Source organism: Heptranchias perlo, chromosome 25 (assembly GCF_035084215.1).
Source record: "Heptranchias perlo isolate sHepPer1 chromosome 25, sHepPer1.hap1, whole genome shotgun sequence".
Taxonomy (NCBI): Eukaryota; Metazoa; Chordata; class Chondrichthyes; order Hexanchiformes; family Hexanchidae; genus Heptranchias; species Heptranchias perlo.
This window is the reverse complement of record NC_090349.1, coordinates 25,131,358-25,157,467: the sequence shown is the minus strand read 5'-3', so window position 1 is coordinate 25,157,467 and position 26,110 is coordinate 25,131,358. Positions and strand designations below refer to the sequence as shown.

The 26,110-nt window shown below is 38.5% G+C and overlaps 1 protein-coding gene across 4 annotated transcripts; it reads right to left on the bottom strand.

The window, feature by feature from the left end:
• Window positions 1-1,432: 1,432 nt before the first annotated feature.
• Window positions 1,433-26,110, bottom strand: vps33a (VPS33A core subunit of CORVET and HOPS complexes). 4 transcript variants are annotated; one of them, XM_068005777.1, is made up of 13 exons: window positions 25,975-26,110; window positions 23,542-23,607; window positions 21,649-21,776; window positions 20,465-20,654; window positions 18,534-18,650; window positions 17,551-17,725; window positions 13,487-13,680; window positions 12,023-12,149; window positions 11,780-11,847; window positions 11,008-11,145; window positions 7,311-7,448; window positions 5,867-6,035; window positions 1,433-2,563 (listed from the first exon to the last, which is right to left on the bottom strand). In XM_068005777.1, the coding sequence occupies exons 1-13, from the start codon at window positions 26,089-26,091 to the stop codon at window positions 2,370-2,372; spliced, it is 1,821 nt and encodes a 606-aa protein (XP_067861878.1). In that variant the 5' UTR covers window positions 26,092-26,110; the 3' UTR covers window positions 1,433-2,369. The 4 variants fall into 4 exon arrangements, with proteins under 4 accessions (XP_067861878.1, XP_067861879.1, XP_067861880.1 ...); XM_068005778.1 differs by having other exon boundaries at window positions 25,916-26,068; XM_068005779.1 differs by having other exon boundaries at window positions 25,935-26,068.

Below are 26,110 nucleotides of genomic sequence, written 5' to 3'. Positions count from 1 at the left end.
GAGGACAATAGTAGTTATTACTTTTATTGTTTGATCACTATACCAATTGTACAACCTGACATTATTCAGGAAAGCCTGTAAATGTGTAAGTGATAAGCCAGAAAATTATGAGCCAGTTAGTTTTAATTCAGTTGTTGGTAAACTACCAGTCTATTATACAGCACAAAATCATTAAGCACTTGAGGAAACACAAGTTGATCAGGACCAGTCAGTACAGATTTCTGACATGCAGGTTTGTGTTTGACCAAACTTTTAGTAATATGGGCTAACAAGCCTAGATTAATTCATGTATACTTCTTTGAAAAAATAACAGGATATTGTAGCCTAGTGGTTATGGTACTGGACTTGCAATCCAGAGGGTGAATATTCAAATCCCACTGTGGCAAATTGTGAAATTGAATTCATAAATCTAGTCATTTATGAGCTGACACCAGAAAATGACTGTGAAAGTAGCTGGATTAATTAACATTCCTCCTTCAAGGATGGAAACCTGCCACCTCTGGCCTACATGCAACTCCAGTCCCACATTAATGTAGTTGGACTCTTAATCCCCCCCAGAGTGGGCGATAAATACTGCTTTGCATTATAGGAAGGATATAAAAACAATGGAAAAGGGGCAGTGTAGATTCACTAAGATGTAACCAGAGATGAGGGGTTACAGTAATGGTGAGACTTAAGAAGTTAGGACTTTTATCACGATGTCAGAAGGTTAAAGGGTGAACAGATAATGGTCTTCAAGATTATGATCAGGTAAATAGTGAAAGATTGTTTCCACTAGTTGGTGAAATACACATTTAAGAAAATCACAAAAAACATTAGAAAAAAAATTCTTGAGTGTGTTTAGAATTTGGAATTCTGCCACAAACCATTGATGAGTCCATAAATTATTTTCAAAGGGAATTAGTGGCTTGAAAAGAGGAACATTGAAGATTATGGGAAGCAAGCAGGAGAGTGGAATTAGACCAGGTGACTTGAGTGGAGAAAAACACTGGCATAGAGTTGATGGGCCAAATGGCCTGTTTCTATAACACTGTCTTGTGTGCTTGCAGTATTACAATGGTCACCACAAAGAATAAGCCTATTATCAAAGGGTGCACTAGAACACAAGACTGCTGATTGAGGCTTGCCAAATACTAGCTCAGAAGTTAAATACAAGTCATATCATTCACTGGGCTCAGATCATAGTTGTTCATTCCTCCTGCAAAAGTTTGTTAGTTTAGTGAGGAAAAACAGTATCTGAATGGGAGAAATTACTGCATGCATTTCACCACTTCAGTTGACAATAAACAACTATTTAGGTACATTTGAAGTGAAAGAGGTTAGTTTAACTGTTTTACATACGACTTCTTTCCTGAAGAATAATCTTCTGTATAGATGGAGTTAGAAATTGATATACAACGATCAAAAAAAAAAGTAGACGTACAAAGCCCAATCATTATTTCATCTTTTTTTTTAATAAATGTAGAACTTTTCTTGAAGTTTTGTTCACATCCACAGAACATGGAATATTGATTACATGATACAACTTTTTTCCTGAAAACTATGCAACCATTCAACTAATAGAACTAACAGTACATCAAAAATAAACCTGAAAAAGCCAATGCTTTGGAGATTTCGTTTTACCCTCACAATATAATGAAGCTTCTAACATAATTTTAGATGTGGTAAAGAGGAAGCAAAAGTCAGAATAGGAGCTTAAAAAGATGAAATTTCAACTATGGACTCCACCAGAATAAACAAAGCCTCAAAACTTAAGAAGATTTTTGCATTATACTTACCAGGCTAGCACAAATGAAGCACATTTGATGACACTACCTCCCGCACACTGGCCAAGTTTCCCACGTCATTACATTGAGCAATTCAGTTTCCAAACTGAGGATGCCACTGCACATGCACCTTGTATTTATGTACTGCGCCATGCATCACATATGTCTGTGTACACATACTGGCACCAAGTTTCAGAAGAAACGAGAGTGCTCGAAATTTGTATAATGGTTGCATGCAAGTTAAATCTATTTAGTGGCATGAATGGTCGACTTATGCCTATAGGTAGATACGTATAGGGTAATTCCAATGTGAATTCTGAAGCACACTGAATTTCTAGGCATGTATCAGTTGCATCTGGCAGACTGGAGTCAACATAGTATTGCTTCGCCACCATCAAACCAGCTAAAAGTAGAACTCAGAAGAGGCTGTGTAGCTGAATTTGAATCTACGTCCACATTAAGAAATTTGTTGTCTGCATCCCACGCTGTGCTCAATTCAGTTCCTCAACTGAAACTCCACTTATTTTCCAAATAAGTCTGTCCTCTGGGTCAACAAACATTAAAAAGTTCATCTGAATTAATACTGTCCATCGCACTGTCTTTTTAGAATAGAGATGGCTCTAATTTGTCCATCATAGATTTAATCCAGCTTGTTCCATTTATCAGTTTGGTGGTGGCAATAACATATTCTGTACCTCCTTCTTCCATCTGGGACAAGAATCTAAGTGCTGCAATTTCAGCATAGGTCACACCTCCAAGAAAGAACACCAGAGTGACTCGGTTCTCTCCCTGTTGGCCTACAGAGATCAGAAGAGAAAATACACAGATTTTATAAGCTCTGCAGCTTTCTCAAAAAAAATATTTCATTCTTTATTAGTTTCTTAGTTTGGTCCTGCAAGCATATTTCAAGTAATGATTTCCCACCTAAAAAAGAAACCATTTAAAACAGCAATGGAAAGTGCATTTCCTCGGGAACACAACCACATGCCAGGACATATTCGATTTGTGAAATTCTTCCCTTATATTTAAAGAGAACATTTTGTCAAGACAATGATAAACGCTATTGCAACAAAGTCTTGCAATTCGTTTCTATGACCATATTTGGCACGCTGCAGGAAGATACAAGGAACCAAGAAAGGGATGCACTGCCTGTTATGACTTTGCTAGATGGCTGATTCAGTACTTTCAGTTCTCTAAATAAAAATGAATGAGTAGTCCTCAAATGTGAAAATAGGGAGATTTCAGTATTTTATGTTGTGATTATAGATAAATACACTTCTGTAGAAATCTCATAATTTCTCTGGCAATATTGACCAATACACTTAACTGTCCATACCTGTTGATGTATTCAATGAGGGTTAGCTGTTTTGGTTGAGTTCTGTCTTTGGCTCAGAATTTGCTGGGAAAATAACGGCGAGTTAATTGCACATGCCATTATTAGTATGTAAAAAACCCAGCAATTTGTGGCAAGGAAGATATACACCATGAGTTGTGAATCGCCATAAATTGCTGGATGAATTGTGCAGTTAGCCTCACAAAAACTGGAGCTTGCCGTCAACCTTCCCGTGAGTGACAACAAATTACTGCATGTGCACTGTTAAAACGAATTAAACTTGACACAGAAAGTTAGGGCTGGTATTTAATGACAAGATTTATGTTCCTGCAATGTCACTCAACCTCGGTGATCCAAAAAGGGAACAAACTCAAACTGTGGAGTCTCACTCTTGCAGGTAGTAAATTGTTCCTACAGGTTTTAAAAAATGTTTTTCTTACTTTCCCTTTGTCTCTTTTTCTCTCTCTCAATCCAATCTTTCCATCTCTTACTGTATCTAATTTGTCACTAATTCACCACATTTTCTTCTCTCCGTTCCTTTCTCTATCCTTAAATTTAATTGGATAAAGGAGATAGACTATTGGTCCCATTGTTCACCAAGGTCCCAGATGCCCTGTTGACCTCACATTTCCAGCAAATTCCTGCACAAATTTTTTTTGAGCTGCAGGGAGAGGAAAAAAAAAGTCTAAAACAGGGCACACCACGAGATGTCCTGCTCCAGCAAATTCTGGGGCCATTATTAGAATCATAGAAGTTTACAACATGGAAACAGGCCCTTCGGCCCAACATGTCCATGTCGCCCAGTTTATACCACTAAGCTAGTCCCAATTGCCTGCACTTGGCCCATATCCCTCTATACCCATATTACCCATGTAACTGTCCAAATGCTTTTTAAAAGACAAAATTGTACCCGCCTCTACTACTGCCTCTGGCCGCTCGTTCCAGACACTCACCACCCTTTGAGTGAAAAAATTGCCCCTCTGGACCCTTTTGTATCTCTCCCCTTAAATCTATGCCCCCTTGTTATAGACTCCCCTACCTTTGGGAAAAGATTTTGACTATCTACCTTATCTATGCCCCTCATTATTTTATAAACTTCTATAAGATCACCCCTAAACCTCCTACTCTCCAGGGAAAAGAGTCTCCGTCTATCCAACCTCTCCCTACAAGTCAAACCATCAAGTCCCGGTAGCATCCTAGTAAATCTCTTCTGCACTCTTTCTAGTTTAATAATATCCTTTCTATAATAGGGTGACCAGAACTGTACACAGTATTCCAAGTGTGGCCTCACTAATGTCTTTGTTCAGAAAGAGTCAAAAAACAAGATTGCGGAATAGCTGAATTCAATTTCTGACTGCTGAACCATTAAAGTGAGATTTTTGCACAAAGGCAGCAATATCTAGATATTAACAACCCATATCACAAGATGCGAAGTCGCTTCAACAGTCTGCCTATCACAATGAGTATTTAGTATTAATTTTATTCACACCAGTTACTGCAAATTATAAAAGTAAATAAAAATTACCATTAATCTATCAAAAAATAAAGTATCTGCATTTATAAAGCATCTTATATCAAAACACATCAAAGTGCTTCACAAATTAATTATTTTTGAAGTGCAATTAAATAGACAAATATAGCAACCATTCTCCACCAACAAAGTCCCATAAACAATAAGACTGATGACCAGTTAACCCGTTTTTGGTGGTGTTGCTTGAGGAAAGAATGTTGGCCTGGACACTGGGAGAAGTCCCTGTTCTTTAAATAATGCCATGGAATCTTTAACTTCTACTCGAACCACTGGAACAGGCAGACAGGGCTGTGGTAGAGTCAGAGCACCACCTTGCCTCGAGCTTTTATATCTCTTTTTAAAAATTCATCAAATTTCAGATAGGACAATACATTGTGAATTTAAAATAAAATTTATTACCTGTTTTCTGAATAGAAGGAATTTTTTCATCTAGTTAAAATTTAAATAATTAGAGAGGTCAGCCGGGAGCTTTTAAACATCTAAATTAACTCCAGGTAGATTTAAAAAGTGCCAATGAGGTTCAAAGGACCCCCTGAGCACTTTTCAGCCCTGTTTGGCACAATGCTGGATTCATGCTTATGAAGTGTGAGACTGCCTATTCGAGGAGTCTCACATCACTTCCTTTGGACTCAGGTCAGGTCCTGCCTCTGGATTTATACTGCAACTTCAACATTCAGTCAGCCTTAGCTCATGTTATAACCGCCTGAGTCAGAAAGTTGTGGGTTCAAGACCCACTCCAGAGGTTTGAGCACATAATCTAGGTTGACACTTCAGTGCAACACTGTCAGGTGTCGTCTTTCGGATGAGACGTTTGCCCTCTCAGGTGGGCATTAAAGATCCCACGACACTGTTCGAAGAACAGGGGAGTTCTCCTGGTGTCCTGGCCAACATTTATCCCTCAACCAACATTACTTTTAAAAAAAAACAAATTATCTAGCCAACCTTTCAACCCATGGCTGTTTGTGGGACCTTGCTGTTCACAACTTGGCTGCTGCGTTTATTGTACTTTACAACAGTGATTAAACTTCAAAAGTACTTAATTGGTTGTGAAGTGCTTTGGAAGGCCTGAAGATGTGAAAGGTGCTATAGAAATGCAAGTTCGTTCTTTCTTCTTCATCAGTGTGAAACAGAAACTGCTTTGTGGTGATGAAGTTGTGGTACAAACACACCCTTAAAAGCCTTTTAAATCACACTATTCTTAAACTATTCCTATATTGGTCTTACTCAATTGCTCACGTTTTTTGTGCAATCCAGAGGGCAATTGTTGTCTTTCATCAAAATGAGGTCCTGGCAGCATCTTTAATACTTCCTCTATGCTACGCCAGCCAGGCCGAGCGAGCAACTGTGTCAACCGTACACTCAAAGGGGCATAACCACTGTACACGTAAGAGATATCATTGGGATTCTGCAATATAGAAAAAATTACATAAAATCTTTAAAGACCATTAAGGAGCTTAAAACAGCAATGTAGCATTTAAATCCAGCTATGAAAATCACTTGATATCGTACTGCAAGACAACTTTTAAATATAACCATTTTAGCACATTAAAATGGTTTCAATTGAATCTGACCGTAAAAAGTTCGGTCAATGAGGGGATAATGAAAAAGAATTGCAAGGGCAAGATGTTTGATTGTACTTGGGTTACCAGTTAAAACTGTTGTACCCCTGTTCAAGTAACCAGCTCAAGACCATCAATCATATTTGTTGCAATAGACAAAAACAAATCAGTAGAATGATAGAGCTTGTTTATAAAAATAAATCCCACATTTGTCAGACACCTCAACTCCTATTAGACATTTAAAGGCTTTCTTGAATACCATCAGGTCATATGATGATTAAACAATAAAAGCAATAACTACTTTCACTACCTCTCGAAACATCACCTGCTCCCACACTGAGTACTCTGACACAAGCCATCCACCCATCCAATGACAGCATTGGAGGACTTTATATCTGTAATTCCCATGAACGATAAACCAACATCCTCCCGTTTTCATTTTAATGAGTCTGATGAGCTCAAGCCATGCAAGAGAGGTCTGGAGTAAAGAGATTGGCAGAGACAAACAATGGGAAGCAATATTATAGCTCACTTACCAGCAAACCACTACAGGAATGCATGTTGAATATCTACACCATATATTCTGTATCCAGTGAGAATGTGCAACAGTCTGCTTATTTGGTAATATAGATTACTTTACTAATACTAAAACAAGCAGCTGCTGAATGTTTCAAGTGACAGGACTCCATTGTATACAGAAAAATAATGTAATTTCCCCAGTGAAGATCATTACAATCTTTTTTTGCAGTGAATGGATTCCTGAAGGATTACTTTTTTTTGTTGCATCAAAAATTCTCAGTTGAAAGTGGTTATCTTTTCCCTGCCCCTCCATGATGTAACAAAGAATCTTTGATGTAGATTTGCCAGACGAATGGACCTAACCAGCCTGTTTTCCGTTTATATGATCTAGGTGGACTCCTCCTCAGTCTCATTTCAGACAATGAGAATGTTGTGAAAAATAAAGGACTTTCTATTCATCAGATTTAGAATATGATTAATTTGAATGTATTCCTATAATAAAAGTATGTACATTAACATCTGTTAAAATTTTCATTTTAAAACCTATTTTGTTAATATTACATTTGTCAATCACACTGAAGGAGGTCTCTGAACCAACTAACCTGTTCATTGATGTCGTCCATCCAAAGGCGCAGAGTTTTTCGTATTGTTGGATAATTATTTCTGGTGCTTGTCTGAGGTTTCAGTAACCCAGCCTTTTCTAGGTTATTCAGGGTTAAAATGTGCTCATAGCCATATGTCTGAAATACATATTAAACATTACACATTAGTCATGCAAAGAAGCACTGAGAAAATTAAGTCCCTTTGTTTAAATCAAGCCTTCTAAAGTCTCAAATAACCTAAGGTTCATATTCTAAAACTGCCTTTGGTACTCATCCCTAAATGAAGTGCAATAAACAATCACAAATAAGAACACATGCAACTACGTTTAAATGTTTTACTTTTTAAAAGAATGATTTTTGCTGCTGTTATGCTGGTGGAAAAGATTTGTGTTCGATGATGACCAGGAGACTAGCGTAAAAATGGGTGCAACAGAGCTAAGGAGGCAACAAAATTGCCAGGAATCTCACTTGTGCCATCTGGACGGAGGTGGCACTGGCATGGAGTGGCAACTGTCACCCCAGGACTTCAGATCTGTGTCGCAAGAAATTTAATGACCTCACCAGGGTGAGCAAGGTAATACCAGACATTCTCCCTCTTCTTCCTGGGCACCAGCACATCCTTCAACCTCAAAGGAACACTAGTACAACTAACACTTCACAATTCACTCTGGTTAAAGAGGGCTCTGAATTGGAATCTTGCATCATGGCTACCCAGCTCCGTTAACAGGAATTACTTACAAGTACAACCGTTCAACCCCTTCCTCCACTTTAAATAGGCTAATACCGTCACATGTCTTACTTCAGCTCTCCCATACCACGTGGCACATGCTCACTCAAATGCTTGCCTTCCCCTTATTTACTTCACCTTCTTGCGTGCATTGTGCTCCAATTTCTCCTGCAAGAGGCAGGCAACTAGAGAGGACATCGCCATCTGAAGCCAACTCCCTCGAAGGGTGTGAGTTGTTAAGTTCACCTTGCAAATGCATGACTGTAACTGCAGCCTGGCTGATATTACGAAAATTGGCTGTGAATGCCAGAAATGAGCCAGTTCCATACAAATTGAGAGCAGTGGTTCAACTTCATAGCCACAGAGACAGCAGTGCTGGGAAACGAATTTGGCTGCAGGTCCTTACGCAGTAGGGGACAGAGCTGCCTTTTTGCCTATTTTTAGTGAAGCTCACTCATATACAACTCCTCAGTCAGGTACATTCTAAAGGGGGGGGGGGGGGAAGAGAAGAGAAAAAGAGGAGGAGGTGGTAATATCGGGTGGGCTGCATCCTTCTGAAATACTGTCTCACTGCCCTTTGCTCCGACCTGTGCTGCTGCTCCTCCTCCTCCATAAAGGCATTCAAGGGTATGCCCATGGGGAATGCCACACCTGGTAATGGGAAGCCCTCACTGTGGGGAGGGGGGGGGAAGAGGAGAGGAGAGGAGAGGAGAGCTGACAATCTGCTTCTGGTCTGATCCTGCCAGAAGCAATGAGAAGCAAGTCCAGGTGTGTGTAGGCAGAATGGGGGGATGGGGAAAAGGAATCATTGATATCTGTCCTAGCTGATCTTGACAACAGCTACGCCATTATAAAGCTCAGTCTAAATTACCGAGATCAAGGCGAATGTAAAAGCAGGAAACTCTGTACTGCAGTGCCACTGGCCCTCATCATCATATATTTAAATGAGAGTGAAGGGCTAAGAAGCATGAGGGAACTCAGGAGAATCAATTAAAAAGGGAAAATCGGCAAAACAGGTTCTACTCAATTTTCCTGCCACAAAAATTTACTTGCCCTGATTATGCACTGGAAATGTGCTGAAAGCGGCTGGGAAATTCACCAGTTCTCTTTCAAAATCAAGATTATGATTCCTCTCTTCCTTTGTGCCCCACCTTGACAGGATAAGATTACTTTTCTTCTGTTTCTGCCAATGCAACCCTGGGCTGGCACATTATAAAGTGCTTAAGTAACCTGGAGTGGCTCTCACCCTCATCTAGAGGAATGCAAGGAATCTTACAACACCAGGTTATAGTCCAACTGTTTTATTTGAAAATCACAAGCTTTCGGAGGCTTTCTCCTTCGTCAGGTGAGTGAGAAACACTCACCTGACGCAGGAGAAAGCATCCAAAAGCTTGTGTTTTTCAAATAAAACAGTTGGACTATAACCTGGTGTTGTAAGATTCCTTGCATTTGTCAACCCCAGTCCATCACCGGCATCTCCACATCATCTAGAGGAAGGGAAGGTAACTGTGGGTGATATTGCTTATTCATACAGATTTTCCACGTCTATAAATTTTGGGGCAAATTAAAGGCTCCATTTCGACCAATCAGGTTTTACTTACTAAAAAAACATGCCAGAATAATCTACATTTACATACAAAAACAATGTATTGTTATACAGAAACAAGATTCTAGATTTACCCTTTATTCCTCCCTGTGCAAGAAAGTGACAAAACACTGCCTGACATTTCCCACTAACAGTACAGCCGAAATTATAAACTCAAGGTGACAGATGCATCTTTTCCTATGAATTTATCTTGCAAGGCACTGGGATTTTTAAAATGGAAGCTATGGCTGCTGTTTCTATTATGTTTCCTTTCAATAGGCAGAATCAGTCTGCAATTCTCATCTGGAGGCATTAGTTAATAGCACAGAAATTCTTTTTACTCTGACATTTGATGGCTTTTTGATGCATAATGTTGCACAAACAATGTGGTCTCCCCAGAAATAAAATTCCAAAGGGCTGTATCTTGAAGCTAATGTAATAAACTCAGACAGCCAGAGCAAGTTGGTTTTCATCTCCCAACTAACTGTGGTGATAGAAATAATTAATATTGATTACTGAGCTATTGAGAAAGAAATTGGATCTTTTTCAAAGATGCTTGTGTATTGTGAAAGATCTGCCTTTAATCTGAAGCTATGTGGATCAGCAGCCTTTCACCATATTTTTGGTTGCAGTGGTAAGACAGCATTCCTTAAAACAAAGCACTCACATCATAGTATTGCAAGACTAAGTTAAAGGTCTCCCAGAATTCCAAAATGAGTTGTAATTGTAGTTTCAGAAAACTGCATTTAAGCATCAGAGTTAAGTACTGTAATTGCAATTTTATCTGATTTATCTTCCCCAAGTATGAATTTCCTTCTTATAGTAAATGGTCTATCAGTATGGTGCTGTTTCACCTAAGGGAATAATCAGGAGAGCATGTTGGGCCATCCTGTATATTTTTCCAGTCTGAAACTCAAGAAAAGGTTAGTCCTGTGGCACACTAACCCAGTCTGTGCACAAGGTTTATAAGTTTTGGATCATGGAAGGGGTGGGTCTACCCATGTAAACTGCCTTGTTGCTGCAAGCATAAATAGTGTGTGTGTTGCAAGAACCCCTTAATTGTAATGGTCAATCTGTAGAGAACTTATCAATTTACTAAATGTTGTACTTGTAACTGGTTACAGTACCAGGATCCATTTATGGCAATCTTTACTTTCAACTCTGACTCGTAAGCTTACTCAGCAGAACATTTGTGTTTCGTGCCTTAAGAAGGAAACAAACAACTATTTCATATTTCTCAATTACTGTAAATATTTTAAGTACCAAAGCAAAATGAACCAAGTCTTTCTGAATGTCAAGACGATTTTTCCAAATAAATTGTAAACAGAAGTGATATTTCAGTATGAAGTTAAGTAGCAATAGGTGGATTAATTATTTTGTCTAACCTGTAAAATCTCTCTCTTGTAGTAGTCTAGCACTTTCTGTTTCAGGCCATTATTGCATACTGACTGCATACAAACAAGGCGCAGGATCTTTATCAAAGGTTCTTGTTGTGCAATAGAGTCTTCAATATAGCTGTTAACCTGTGGGGAGAAGTTGCAGTGTGTACTCCAAGTCGCTCCATTTAAGCTAAATCACAATAATTGATCAGTCGGCTAGAAACTGAAAAATCACAACCCATTTCACTCCTCCTAACTGAATAATCACTCAGGTTACACATTTTACCAGGGTTACAGCCCAAACTATCAGGGGTCATCTGCAATTTGTTTTTACAAGAATAACCTTTTGCTTACCTACAAATCAAACGTCTATAAAATGTTTCAACTCTCACCTGCCCCAGCGTACAACTCATGAAAATAATTCAGAATGTCCCCATGCATGCTTGTCGTACCAATATTTAAGTGTACTTCTTTAGTGCTGAATGCTCTAAAACCTCAGTGACTATTATTCCTACATTTCATTGTTTGCCTTCTGGCAGATACTACAATTAAAACCACTGAAAGTATAAGAAATTTTATTCTAGAATCTTGAATCTTGGTGGCTCACCACCACCTTCGAGGGCAATTAGGGATGGGCAATAAATGCTGGCCTCGCCAGAGACGCCCACATCCAGTGAACGAATAAAAAAAATGAATCAAATGTTATAGGAACCGGCTGACATTTACAACAAGTAGCTGTGTTAAGACTTTTAAAAAGGACAAGCTGTGATTTTATTACCTTGTCAGTGTCAATTCCAGACATAAATTCTTGTTCCACGGTCAGATTGTCAAAGAACGTTTCCGATGCTAAGAGAAAACAATTACAGCAAGTAAAAGATGCTTACTTTCAGTGAGATGGATTTATAATTTAGTTTACTTGATTAGATATTGTTCCAAAGCTTTTGATATCTACTTGCAAAAGGAGTGGGGGAAATTTATATATACATTTTTTTTTAAAACACAAAAATATCTGAGCTTTTACCTGTTATGTCTTTGATGAGTTCAGCAATAGATGTATGATTAGCTAGTGAGGTTCTTGCTGCTTGCATATGTGGAAGCTGGGAGACAAACTGTTTGATTTCACCCACTGTCTTTGCATTATGTCTTCCCTGCAAGAAACAGTTCTGGTTATAATAGTTGTAAACCAGTTTTGATACAGCCATTTCAAATAAAACAAACATTTCAATTTAGTTTTAAATAAAGATTTGCTATATTCAGGAATTTCTATTTGCTATATTCACACCATGTACTCGTCCCTCCCAAGAAGGAAACCTAATAGCAGGCCTTTGCCAATGCAATAAGAAGCATGCAGGATTAGCTAGGGTGACTCTCTCTTCCTGTAGGCAGGAGCTTGACTTTCCTCTTTCAACTTCCTCTTTTGCCCTGCCAAAGAGTGAAATTCACTACATAGGAAAATTACAACACTGAACTCCAGGATGGAACTGCCATCCTACCAAAGGTCCTGTCCCAATACTAAAGGCTTGTAATATTGTCCTTTACTAGTCACAATTAGCAACATCAGTGTTCTACAAATGTTATAGGATATCCAATCAGTGGACAGATAGTCCTGTTTTGACAAGTTTGACAAGAAAATCCATCGCTTGCTCACAAATTTGTCCCTGGCTTTCTGTACTTACAGCAATCAGCAGAGTCAAATCCGAAAGACATCTATTGTCTTTACAATTGTTCCTAGCTGCACCTTGTTATGCTTCTTAATATGAAGCAAATAAGGCATAATAATTTTAGTCAATTTGATGAGTCAGGAGTGAAGAATTGTACACTTTGTTGCAGTTTAAAAAAAAAATTTGAACTGTTAGATCCTGCATGAATTTTAAGTAACATACATCTGGCTGGCTGTTTTCACAATGGAAACATTGGAAGATTGCAGAAATTGGGCAAGTCTGAACATGGAGGTGTTAATGAAGCTGTAAAATTGTGGAGGTGTAACTCCTGGTGTTAGAAATGTAATGAATATTTTTTATTTCCCATCGCTACACTCAATATCCATTTGAAATCAGTTGTAATGGTACTTAATTGAAATATATATCGACTGATATTATATTCATCATTTATTGACAATTTACAAACCAGACAGTTTGAAAAGCCTTCTATTTGTTGCCCAGACTACTTTCTAAATTTTAACTATAAAAGTCAGGTACATTCTCATATAAACTGTCTTTTCCCCTTTCCATACTTAATACTATGGCTGGTCCTTCACATGCTTAACTCTGAACAAAATTCTTACAGCAACAAAAAAAATACAATATTCACCCAACTTACCTACACAGCAGCGCAAAAAAAAAATAGCATACAGGGAACCCAGGGTCTTAAGAACAAAGTTAATTCTGTTCTGTCCTTGAGATATGTTTCAACTATTAACGGCTTTAGGAACACAATCTGTACCTCTGAAAGGGTTACCAATCTCAGACTGTAAAAGGTGCACTACCTCAAATGCAGCAGAGATGAACTTAGCCTTTTTGCTAAGGACTGAACCAACTGCATTGAAATTTTTGTCCCTAATTTCTGCATACAGTTCTTCAGCAGAGTTTAACTGTAGTTTTTTAGGGTCTGTGGGAAGATCTCGGCCACTTTCATTTTGCTTTTTCGGTGCAAATTTCTCAGGAGGCAGCTTTACATATGCTGAAAAATAGAAAGGTTACAAATACAAATTTAAGTAGCATCAAAATGTCATTGCTCCTGTTGAGTGCAATTCTGCAGGAATTTCCAACATTTTCAAAGAGAATGGACCAGTTACTTTGGATGGGGGTGAGGGAAGGAAAGAGGAAAAGGATGAGTCTCTATAAAAGGTTAATGACATATATCCATGGATGTAACATTACAGCTTTTTCCACTTTAACAAAGGAGAATACAAAAGAAAAAACACACAAGTTTTATCATGTTTTGATAATGCACAGAAGTAATATAATTTAAAAACTGCCCGGGCATACAAAAAGTAGCATCCCACACCAAACTGATATTTTGCTAGGGTGGAGATGAGCACCTCATCCCAATGAGCAATCAGTGGTGACAAAGATCTACATATTGACATTACAAAGAAGGGACCATATCACGTCACAATGATCCAATCACTTCTGCTTTTAATAGGTTAGGTTTTCCATGGAAATCAAGTCCAGATACTTTACCCAGTAGGTAAGATAACAAAGTGGAAGAAAATTAGGTGACTGAATATTTTTACTTGAGTGGAAGGTAACACTGCTTGTCATCATGTACTTCTAACTGAGCACTCCATCTAGATCACTCAAGAACATATCTTGGGGCAAACGTGCTGTGGAGCTAATAAAGCATTTAATTACCTGTCAAAACAGATTTATGCCTCATTCCCACAGCACATGATGTCTTGCATCTATCACAGCAAGACAAGTTTCTAGAAAAAAACGGAGTCATTTTTGAGCAGAGTGGCACCTATTGATAGTTGGATTTCTTTTGCTTTACTGGAGACAAGATGGGAGCATGCATTCAAGTGATCATCTGAACAAAGTATTTCCAGGATCACAAGTCTCTTTGACTTGACTCGAGAGGCACATCAGCATTACTTTCATCCACGGAACAGGATACGTCATATAAACAAAAAGGCTCAATTTTACACGATTTTCCTCTGAGAGGTTTCTTCATTGGAATTATAAGTGCAGCCTCTCAGTATTTGGACAGTTGAAGTTAAGTAATTCTATTGGAGAGATTGATTTTAAAAGTATTTATTTCCTGAGTGTGTTTTATTTTGCAACAAACACAAGAATTTCTTAATAAAACAATCCACTTCTTTGTCTTCACCCTGAGCTTGCTATAACCTAAAGCCTGTATGAGTTTATTAGAATTAATAAATACTACCAAGATTGAACATTGAGGAAATAGCTTTGGAAATCTGCAACAGAATTCCAGAACTTTAATTTTCACAAGAATATAATTATCATTAAGTAGCGTTGCGGTTATGTTTCTGGACTAGTAATCCAGTGGCCTGGACTAATAATCCAGGGTACGTGAGTTCAAATCCAGCCATGGTAGTTTGAGAATTTGAATTCAGTTTTAAAAATCTGGTACCAGTGAAAGTGACCATGAATGGAGCTGTCGCATTGTTGCAAAAAATCCAACTGGTTCACTAATATCCTTTAGGGAAGGAAACCTGCCCTCCTTACCTGGTCTGGCCGATATGTGACGTCAGTCCCACACCAACATGATTGACTCTTAACTGTCCTCTGAAGTGACCTAGCAAGCCACTTAGTTGTATTCAGGGCAACTAAGGATGGACAATAAATACCAGCCATGCCCACATCCCAAGAATGAATAATTAAAAAAAATTCAATGAAAAGGGTCTGCAAGCATCCTGTTCAAGGTTAATATATCTATTTTCCATTATACCACCTACAATAGTACCACATATTGCATTTCACCTACCTAGAAGCATAACTTCACATTGGAAAGGACCGCATCTCTATATTTTGGAAATGAGAGAGTTTGATGTAAGCTTGTTGACCTCTACAAATAAGACAAGAAATGGTCTCATTTATATGCAAAAAAAATTTGAGGCAGGAGGGAAGAGTACAGTTATGTTAATGTGGCCAGTCGATGAAATTAGGACATCAATTCATCTAGGAGTAACTCCATTGTTATCTGTTGTTTTTAAGGAAAGGGGGAAGCCTTAAAAGAGGCCAAATATGGTGTTACTTGTATACTAAATGTGGGGAACCCTTAAAAGCTCATTTAAAAGGAATGGGTCTTCAAATTCTAGTTACCTGTAGTAGGGCATGTTCACAAACTTATCAAAGCCAGATGTATGTCACCATGGTTGACTATGTTTGTGAATTAGGTCCAGTATTTTGGGCAGGGATTTTCATAGTTTATTTAAATATTAAGAGCCATTGTCCAAATAATGGAAATTCATATTCACACACTTCCATATCTGAATATCCTAGGCCTTAAAATCTGAAAGTAAGGCCTATGTAAGAAAATGTACAAGTACAAGTACAAGACCTCTTTATTGTCTTGGGAGTGAAAACCATTAGCAAGAATAGAAACAGCAGAGACGTGATACAAAACACTAATCTATTTACAGATAATCTCATCCACAGCAAATTATCATAATGTGTCAAAACAGTACTATTCAACCTGATCAAAAGCTTTCCCAATTAAGTGGAAGATAATAATGCAAGTTAATTTTTTTTATTTCCTTTAAAATCATATTAAAAGGTTACTTTAATTTTTAAAAAAGCTGCTTAAATAGGCTACAGGACAAAAATAATATCTCAGCAATATATTTCCTAATCAGTAATAATTCAAATTTCAGAATGGGGAGGGGAGGGGGAACACAATAAAAGGTTTGGGTTTAGGTGTGGATATTCAATCTGGTCTGCTAGTGGAAAATGGACATTCTCGTACAAGAACACTGAACTTGGCTATGCGGAGACACAAAGTCATAAGTGGCAAGGTGCTCACAAGATAATTACAGACGAGGAAGGAATTCGGCTCATCTTCATTCATCCACCTAGAGATCCTGAAGTTTCCAATTATCAATATCCACTACTCTTCCTGGAGCGTGTTACATAGAAACAGGAGTAGGCCATTCAGCCCCTCGTGCCTGCTCCGCCATTTGATAAGATCATGGCTGATCTGTGTTGGTTTGTCTCCCAATTAAAAGTGTACTAGTGTAAGTACCAAGTGAAGGCCAAGTGCTTTCTTACAGGGAGAGCAATGGGAAACAAGTGGAGAAAGGGGGGAAAAAAAAACACCAAGAACTTATGCACAATATAGGGTTTTCCCCCAGATTTTCTCCCTTCCTCTCCTGGGAGGTGTTTATGCTGCAGTACAGTTCCACAGGCACCAGCAGCCTTCCATAACTTGCCCGAGCCTGAATAGTGAGCATCAGCAGGCTATTCATTTACGGGAGAGAGCACTGCAGCTGAAACTGGTACTGTCCTCACCCATGAGCCACCCACAAGTATTGCCCAACAGATATCACTGACAGGAGGAGCAATCCTGACTGCTTTCCCCCCTCCCTGACCCAGGGACACTAAGGCCCATTGTAACACTGCTACGCTGGTTGAGATAAGCCAACTCAGCACACACCAGAAATTAAACCTGGGACGTTCCAGGTCTGTATGGCTCAGCATCACTATGCAGTACATTTACTCAGACAACAGGGGATCTTCAAGAGAAGAGTGTGGATCCATAAAATTCCAGAAATGTGAGTTAGCTCTTCTTTCATGTTGGAACCACCTCCCCGCCCCCAATTGAAGTTTGGTCAAATAGAGGGTGGCAATGATTCCAATTCAGGCAAACCTTAGTTGGCTTGCTTGTCTTTATCTAAAACTCCAGAAATTCAGTGAATTCAGTGTATGGAACAAACAAGGCTCATACTAGATTTTTTAAACACTTGGAATACAAATATTTTGCATGTTACTTGCCATTAAACTTTTTGCAACTACTGAGGAATGAAACATTTTAGTTAGTCTTTATCAATCATATATGCAGTAGCAATTGTAGATTTTCAGAACTTACTATTTTGAATTCCATATATTTCATCAATCAGTCCTTCATAGGTGAGTTGTGTTGCTAGGGGTGTTAACAGGTCAACGTTACGGTCAAGTAACAGGAGTTTATCAAAGGCAGGTAAAATCTGGTTCTGAGTTCCAGCAAATTCTCGTTTCATTCTTAGCATCATATTTGCCACAAGCTGTGGAGAAAAGGTCAGGGTTAAAATTATGAACCCAACTGTCCTGAGACAAGCCCTTGGAATTACACCTCCACTGCTTGATAGAATCCCCAAAGTATTGCCACCCTCTGCACCATATTTGTCTCCTAAATGATCACAAGGAAAAGTTAAAAAGGGCCTAGGAATAGAACCTACGGCACTAGATAACAGAGGAGCAATGGACAAAGATAACACACAGACCATACCATTCTCATCCCTCTTGGTGGTGGTAGGGGAGTGGCTGAAGAAAGGGAGAGAGATAGAGGGGATGACTGCTGGAAGGACATTACTGCATTCTGGGAAGGAATCTGGAAAACCATAAAGAGCATGACAGACCCCAGAGTCTCTGCAGACTCAAGCCTAAGCCTGTTGCCTGTCTACTGTTGAGTGAACCTTTCGCAAGTGTTACTGCAAGATGCATTCTCCCACCGCTGTGAAGCAAAGTGATTCCCATAGCTAACGAGCAAGGATCAGATCATCCATTCACTATGCCACAGAACATTATATCATAGATGACACTTGTTCATCTACATTATAAAATATCCATGTGCTGCACTAGAAGTTCACGATGGAAAATAACGCAATGCTTCACTCCTAGAGAAGAATGGTTCTGTACACTCGTTCAAACTTCCATATTAAAATACTACACTTGATTAAAAATAAAAGGAAAAAATTAAAATACATTGACATTCTTATCTCAGTTTATAAACAGTGTCATCCTCAAATCTCCTCATTCTTAGCAGTGAAGAATATTAAACTCACAAACAAGGTGGAAAAAGTTTGAACATACCCGTGCACATTCACCTTTCCCAAATATCTGCGGGATTGTTCCATACAAAGCTTGTAGAGTCATCAGTCCTTTGGCAACATGGAATAGAACGGTCTGGTCATTCTCTAGATAACACTCCTATTTGCAAATACAAGAAACTTTAAATCCTTTCTGAAAAGCAGGGCCCTTAACAGTAAGCAGTTCAGGATTTGGCATTTCAGTTTCTTATTGCAATCCATTTTACACAAGCTGTGTCAATCTCTAAATAGTTCACTTCTATGTCTTCAATTCTTGTCACTTGGGCTGGACATTAATTTAATTTCCCTACATAAGAAAAAGGCTGCCTTCTAATTTTACTTACCTGAATTCTAGCCCACTTATACTACCACCGTTGCATTGATGCAAACCAGTTTTAGATGCACATCAGTGTGAAAGTGGTAGCACAATGCAAGAGTCGGATCAGCTATTTGGGCATGTTAAAAGTGCCCATCTGATCCACTGGACCTCCTGGAACATTATAAACTTATTTTTTAATGTTAGAAGAAAGCGAGTGCTCCCACCTGCACTCTAACATTAAGAATTATAAAATGTTGACATATACATAGTATGCACAGCAACTTGTAAAGATCATTTTAAATGATAAAGGGGTACATTTTAAAATTAAATCCAAGACAATGTGATAATAACCTTGGGCTCCAAAAGACAGCATGCTTGAACTACAATTGTGATCAATGTTCAAACTTTCTTGCTTTAAATGTGTGATTTCCACTAATACTCAAGAGAGCAATACTTTTCATAGAGGAAAAATTGGCAACATCCATTTTGATCTGCAAGATCACACCTTTTGTCAACACTTCAGAGTAGTATCAGTAGCAGCAAGGAAGAAATCAGTGCCAAGTGTTGGATCAGAGCACCATAACTGTCCACATTGCTCAGACACAGATCTAGCATCATAGTAGTTCTTGGAATACTATCAGAAATGGTTGTCTTGTAGCAATGCGTACCAACAGCAGTACAACTGTAGCCAGTGTTTCGATTTCTCCTCCACTTCTCGACCCACCAAAAAAAAACATTTTCATCCCTCTTCTCCTGAAAGTAGTGACTCATGATAGACACGGTTCTACAGGCACCAGCAGCCCTCTTGTATCTCACTTGTGGCTATTCTTCACATGCAAGTCTATACAGAGTTCTGGCAGGCCATTCAACCAACTGTACGGCCTTTCTGTTTCTAATGATTAAAGAGAGTTAACTTTCCAGTCATTAGAAATTTCACCAGCATGCGGAAGGCAGCTCTGATTACAGACTCAAGTGTGCCTTTGCCGCTCTTCAATGTGAGTGGTTAGTATAACCACGGCAGGCCCCTTGCTCTTAAAAATTTACATCCTATAATGCAGTACTTGGTTGCATAAAAACAATCTGCTCATCCAGCTGCAGTAGCAAGTAGATCAAAGAAATATTGTGAAATGTGAGGAGGAAAAAGCCACAAAGGGACAATAAATAGTACAAACAGCCTTGGAAAGCACTTTTCAAATAACAAATTACTTTTTAAAAATTTAATATATTTAATTGCTGCAAAAAGAATCCAGTGGAAACTCTTTCTGGATGATAAGGAACTGCCAGTGTTTCACATGCCAATCAGCACTTTATGAGCCTATATTTATACTTCATGCAAATCACATTACCTCGTCAATTTTACATTTAGTTTTGTGCACAGGGCTCAAGTGCCAAACTTTGTAGTGATAGGAATCCCAACTAAATAGTATAAGGAACCATACCTAATGCAATCCGAGGCCATTCAGAATACGGTGTGGAAAATACAATTGATTACAGTCATGTAAGCAAATACAGAAAGCCTAAATTGCAACTAAGTTCATTTCAAGAAAGATACATTTGTGTGAAGCTTAAAGCAAAACTTAAGACTTTGCATTAGAAATAAGTAAATAACCAGTTACCCTAAATGCACTTTCAGCTTCCATAGACATCAGATCACTATCAAATGGAATTAAATCCAGACTGTACTCCTCTATATGGGTGATGTTGACCAGTAGCCCTTGTTCTTTTAGTCGCTGTTCACAAAGGAGACTTCGACGTGGCAGAAACAAGATATGGAAATCTCTGTGAGCACCATGAAGTCTGTCTTCACTAGAATAAAATTTTAAAAATTATGTATCTAGGTAATGATTTACTCCATTCAGGCCTAGACTATACTGGATGCTAAACTGAATTTCTAGTCCCATTTCTACCACACTGGTTTCAGATTCTTATTCTCATTTTCCTGTTGCAAGTGATTTTATTATCTGACTAGTGATTATTGATTACATCTAGAAACCTTTTATCCAGTATAAAACCATAATGGGTGGGGAAGACTGTACATGCATCAAAAGGTTTGCATATACATGCACAAATCAGCCTGCTTGTGCACGTAAACTTAAAATCAGTTGTAAACATATGTGCACAGCTGTTTCGAAATACAGCAACTGAAAATCACCTTTTTACTGTCTGGTTTTCATTCCTTACAATTACTGAGTGACCACCCTCAAAACTTGATTGTCCAGTTAAAAACCAAAAATTGGTCACTCAATTACATCAGCATCTGTAACCACGGCTTAACCATTATTATACTAGCTATTTAAACTCGAACAAGGATTTTTTTTTTTTCAGTTGGAATAATGAGAAAAGTTCATGTGCCACCAGGTACAACATTGGAGTGTTGAAGCATTCATAATGATGAGGGAGAGAAGCAGATAGAAGCACAAAAGACAATTTTACCAGAACATTAGAACCATTTCAAAAATGATTAACAGTATATTTTTCTTAATAATGTGACATCGCCTTAGGGGCTGCACAATTCTCTGATGGATAGGGTAGCCAGGCTACATGTTTTGTCCATGCTATTATGTAACCAAATGCATTGACTGCAATGGCTGGCTTAGAGGTAACTGTTGCCCCACTTGACGGGGAAACAACCTAACAGCATAAACATATGTCCTTGGCTGCATAGCAGATCAGAGTACCATTGCAAGAGCAGGATATGCATTTTAACATCTTACATCAAATGACACGGAAGAACAACTTAAAAAAATTACAATTTAAAAAAAAAAATTAGCAATCTGATTTAAAAATGAAAAACACATACCTACGAATATTATCAGCAATGATGTCCATTAGTTCCAGTCTAGGCCTCACAAAGAAAATGATGTTCTTGACATCAGCTCCAGGTAAACGCCCTTCCTTCAGGGTAAACATTTTATCCACTTCATGTTCCTGAAGGATTGTAAAATATTACTATTACTGTGTGTAAGTATCATGACCCTCAGTGATTTAAAAGAAAAACTATGTTAAATACCATGGATAAGCAGGCTCATTTCATGGATTTTAAGAACCAGTCTGTTATTTATCAAATGTGGATTTTATTATTTAAAACATTCTAGATTATTTTTTGTTAGAAAGGGGAAATACCAAGTTCCTAAACAAAATCACATTATAGTAGTCACAAAAAAGTTTACTAGCACTTTAGTCTACGTAGCAAACTATACAGCAATCTGTTGATGAACAATGTCTTACAGAAACTCAAATTCTGCTTCAAAATGGGTAGAAGAACATAAGAAATAGGAAGAGAAGTAGGCCATACAGCCCCTCAAGCCTGCTCTGCCATTCAATCAGATCATGGCTGATCTTCGACCTCAACTCCACTTTCTTGCCTGATCCCCACATCGCTTGATTCCCCTAGAGTCCAAAAATCTATTTCAGCCCTGAATATACTCAACAACTCAGCATCCATAGCCCTCTTGGGGAGACAATTCCAAAGATTCACAACCCTCTGAGTGAAGAAATTCCTCATCTCAGTCTTAAATGGCCAACCCCTTGTCCTGCGACTATGCCCCCTAGTTCTGGACTCTCCAGCCTGAGAAAATCTCTTAGCATCCACCCTGTCAAGCCCCCTCAGAATCTTATGTTTCAATGAGATCACCTCTCATTCTTCTAAACTCCAGGGAGTATAGGTCAATTCTATTCAACCTCTCTTCATAGGACAACCCTCTCATCCCAGGAATTAATCTAGTGAACCTTTGTTGCACCTCCTAAGGCAAGTATACCCTTCCTTAGGTAAGGAGACCAAAACTGTACGTAGTACTCCAGGTGAAGTCTCACCAAAGCCCTGTACAATTGTAGTAAGACTTCCTTACTCTTGTACTCCAACCCCCTCATAATAAAGGCCAACATGCCATTTGCTTTCCTAATAGCTCGCTGTATCTGCATGCTAACTTTTTGTGTTTCTTGTACGAGGACACCCAAGTTTCTCTGAACACCAACATTTAATAGTTTCTCACCATTTAAAAAAATATTCTGTTTTTCTGTTCTTCCTACCAAAGTGAATAACCTCACATTTCATCACATTATACTCCATCTGCCACCTTCTTGCCCACTCACTTAACCTGTCTACATCCCTTTGCAGACTCTGCGTCCTCCTCACAGCTTACTTTCCCACCTAGCTTTGTATCGTCAGCAAACATGGATACATTATACTCAGTCCCTTCATCTAAGTCATTAATATAGATTGTAAATAGCTGAGGCCCAAGCACCAATCCTTGCGGCACTCCACTAGTTACAGACTGCCAACCTGAAAATGACCCGTTTATGCCTACTCTCTGTTTTCTGTGTGTTAACCAATCCTCTATCATGTTAATATGTTACCCCAACCCCATGAGCCCTTATCTTGCGTAACAACCTTTTATCAGGCAATGCTCAACATTCTTAAGTTATTACAAATTGTCTGAGACCGCAGGTCTACAGAAATACATCTTACCTATGTAAACAAAGGTATTTTAGATTAACGGACGAAAAAAAGATTAATTTCCAATCCTGGTTGCAACCATCTCATAACTAAATACTTCCAAAACGAACATCCATATTTGAGAGGGGATGGGTTCAGAAGATCAACACCACGTGTTAGAAGAGTGACATTTATTAGAATAAAACACACTAATGTTAGCCATTCAGAGTGCCTGAGACTTAGGAAACTAGCATTTACCTTTAATAGTGAATACTGTGCAATTAATCCAAATGGTCCAGTAAGATACTCATCCCAAACTATTGCCTGTGCAAGAAAAATAGACTGTTACTGGTATGCCAGAAATTCACAATGACCTGGAGTCTCAAAGTCTTGTTGATCTTTCTGCTGGAAATGCAGGCACAACATCCAACAATAATCAGCCAACGATAACCCAGAAAGCAGAGATGACAGATTTTCAGTCTTAAGCGGTCTTGTTTTAATTTTAATTTAATTCTCGGGATTTGGACGTTGCTGGCAAGGCCAGCATTTATTGCCCATTCCTAGTTACCCTGATAGTGACTTGATACAACCGAGTGGCTTTCTAGGCCACTTCGGAGGGCTGTTAAGAGTCAACCACGTTGGTGGGGTACTGGAATTATAGGCCAGATCAGTTTAGGAAAGTAGGTTTCCTTCCCTAAAAGGGCATTAGTGAACCAGTTGAGTTTAAAATTATGAGGTACCAAAAACCATTTGCAAGGTATACTTCTGAAATCAAGAGAAAAATGTTAAGTTCCTGTACATCTCTGGCTACCAGAGCATCTATGTATGCACTCAAAGTACTGACCAAGAGTATTACTGTCTGTCCAAGTAAAGAACAGTCAAGTAAGGTGACTCCAATGTTTATATGTAATTCTCACAAAATTTATCTATTTCTTTCACTTTGTTTTCCTGCCAAAAAGTAACAAGCATGAGGAAACACAACTGTACTTTATCAGAATGTCACATAATACCATGTAGTTCAATGTTCCAACTTAGCTCATCAGCAAGCTAATTTGTAGTACAGCCTTGTAGCAAAAAAATTTTAAAGGCTGTGAGACTACCCAATATGCACAAAGTAGGAATATCATGAAGACTTTCAATAAAGGATGACAAACCTAAATAAACAGGCAATTCATTCAATATCTTAGCTCCCCAGAGAAGGAAATTCTATATCTTATCCAAAGTTCACCAGCATTCTTTAAACTATTTAAAAAAAAATATTATTTACAGTTGTATAAAAAATGACAATAGATTGTACAAAAAATGGCTATATATGTATGCACTGAAAAGAACTGAGAAATAACAGAGCTGTGATTAGATAAAAGAATAAACTACTGAAAAGAGCTAGAATTTTAAGAAAAACAAAGTGCCTTGAAGAAAAATAAATACATATTTTAAAACTTTATCTGCTCCTTTCCACTTCAGGAATCAAAAAGCTCAGGAATTTTTAGGTTTAGAAAGCTAATAGTGCTAAATTCAAAGTAACTCAGCCACTACACATTAGATAAAGGTTTATTTTATTTCAGCACTATAGCCATTACCCCTCTGGATATAACATGACATAAATGAGGGGAGAACTTGACAAAATTATTGCTACCCTGAATTAATTCAAACATGACTAAATTAACACCACTAGATATGCCCAGCAACACAAATTATCCTAATTAGTGTACTATAGCAAATTAACTAGGAGGGAAAATCTCAACAACTTGCATATATACTGCACTTTTAACATAACAAAAAAAACCCCAAGGTGCTTCTTAGAGGCAAAAATCAGACAAGGAGTAGCATGGTCAAACTCGTAGGTTTTGAGGTGGCTTTTGAAAAGAGAAAAGAGAGCATTTTGAACCAGATTGTAGGGCCAAAATGGCTAAAGGTTCTGCCAGATGGAAGGAAGCAAAAACACCAGGATTCATGAAACTATTCGAATAATATATTGTCTGAAGTTTTGAAAGAGTACAGGCATGCATAATCTGTTTCTAGGGGGTCTCTGTTTTTGCACCGTTCCCATTTCTCTGAAAAATATCGCATTTTTATTTTTTTGTTAAAAAGCCATAATACACAAGTAGATTTACTGTACACCTTTTGAAAGGTACACACACACTTCAGCAAGTTCATTGTTACCTAATAATCCATACACATGCAAACTTTTTTTGTAGATTTTATTCGTGGGATGAGGAAAAATCAAGAATATGGGACAAGTCTGATGCATTTTCGCAACAATGTCACGGAAATTAATTTCTTGAACTTGGCAAATGTGAAAAATTCAGGACTCCGGTAAATCAAGACAATACCCTTTCATCACCGAGAACGATTGAGCATTAATAAAATGTAAGTAAAATTAATTACACCGTAAATGCTTAGAGTCTGTAATGACATATAGATTGCATTTTATTCTCCCTTAAAGCAGCGTAATTAGTTAGCTCAGTATTTCCATCATCGAAGCAGACTATAATCAAGTTTCCAGGGATTAATGTTAATACTGAAGGGTCGCGCTGCCCCTGGTACTTCTGCCCCTGCGCCGAGCCCGGTAGCGCCGACTTTTCCAATTAACTGCGGGCAGGACTTAGGCCGTAACCACGGTAACACGCACACTCTGGGCCCTGCTCTACCTAACAGCTCCCGGCACATCCGCAGACGCGAGCTCCGGACCTTGCTGCCTTCACATTTATTCAGGAACTCGCACAGCTCCTTGCGGGCCGCCTCCCGCAGGTTGTTGAGAATCACTCTCCCATAGCTCAAGTGCGTCGCCATCTTCAGCGTCGTCATGTGACGCAGCGGGCGCCGC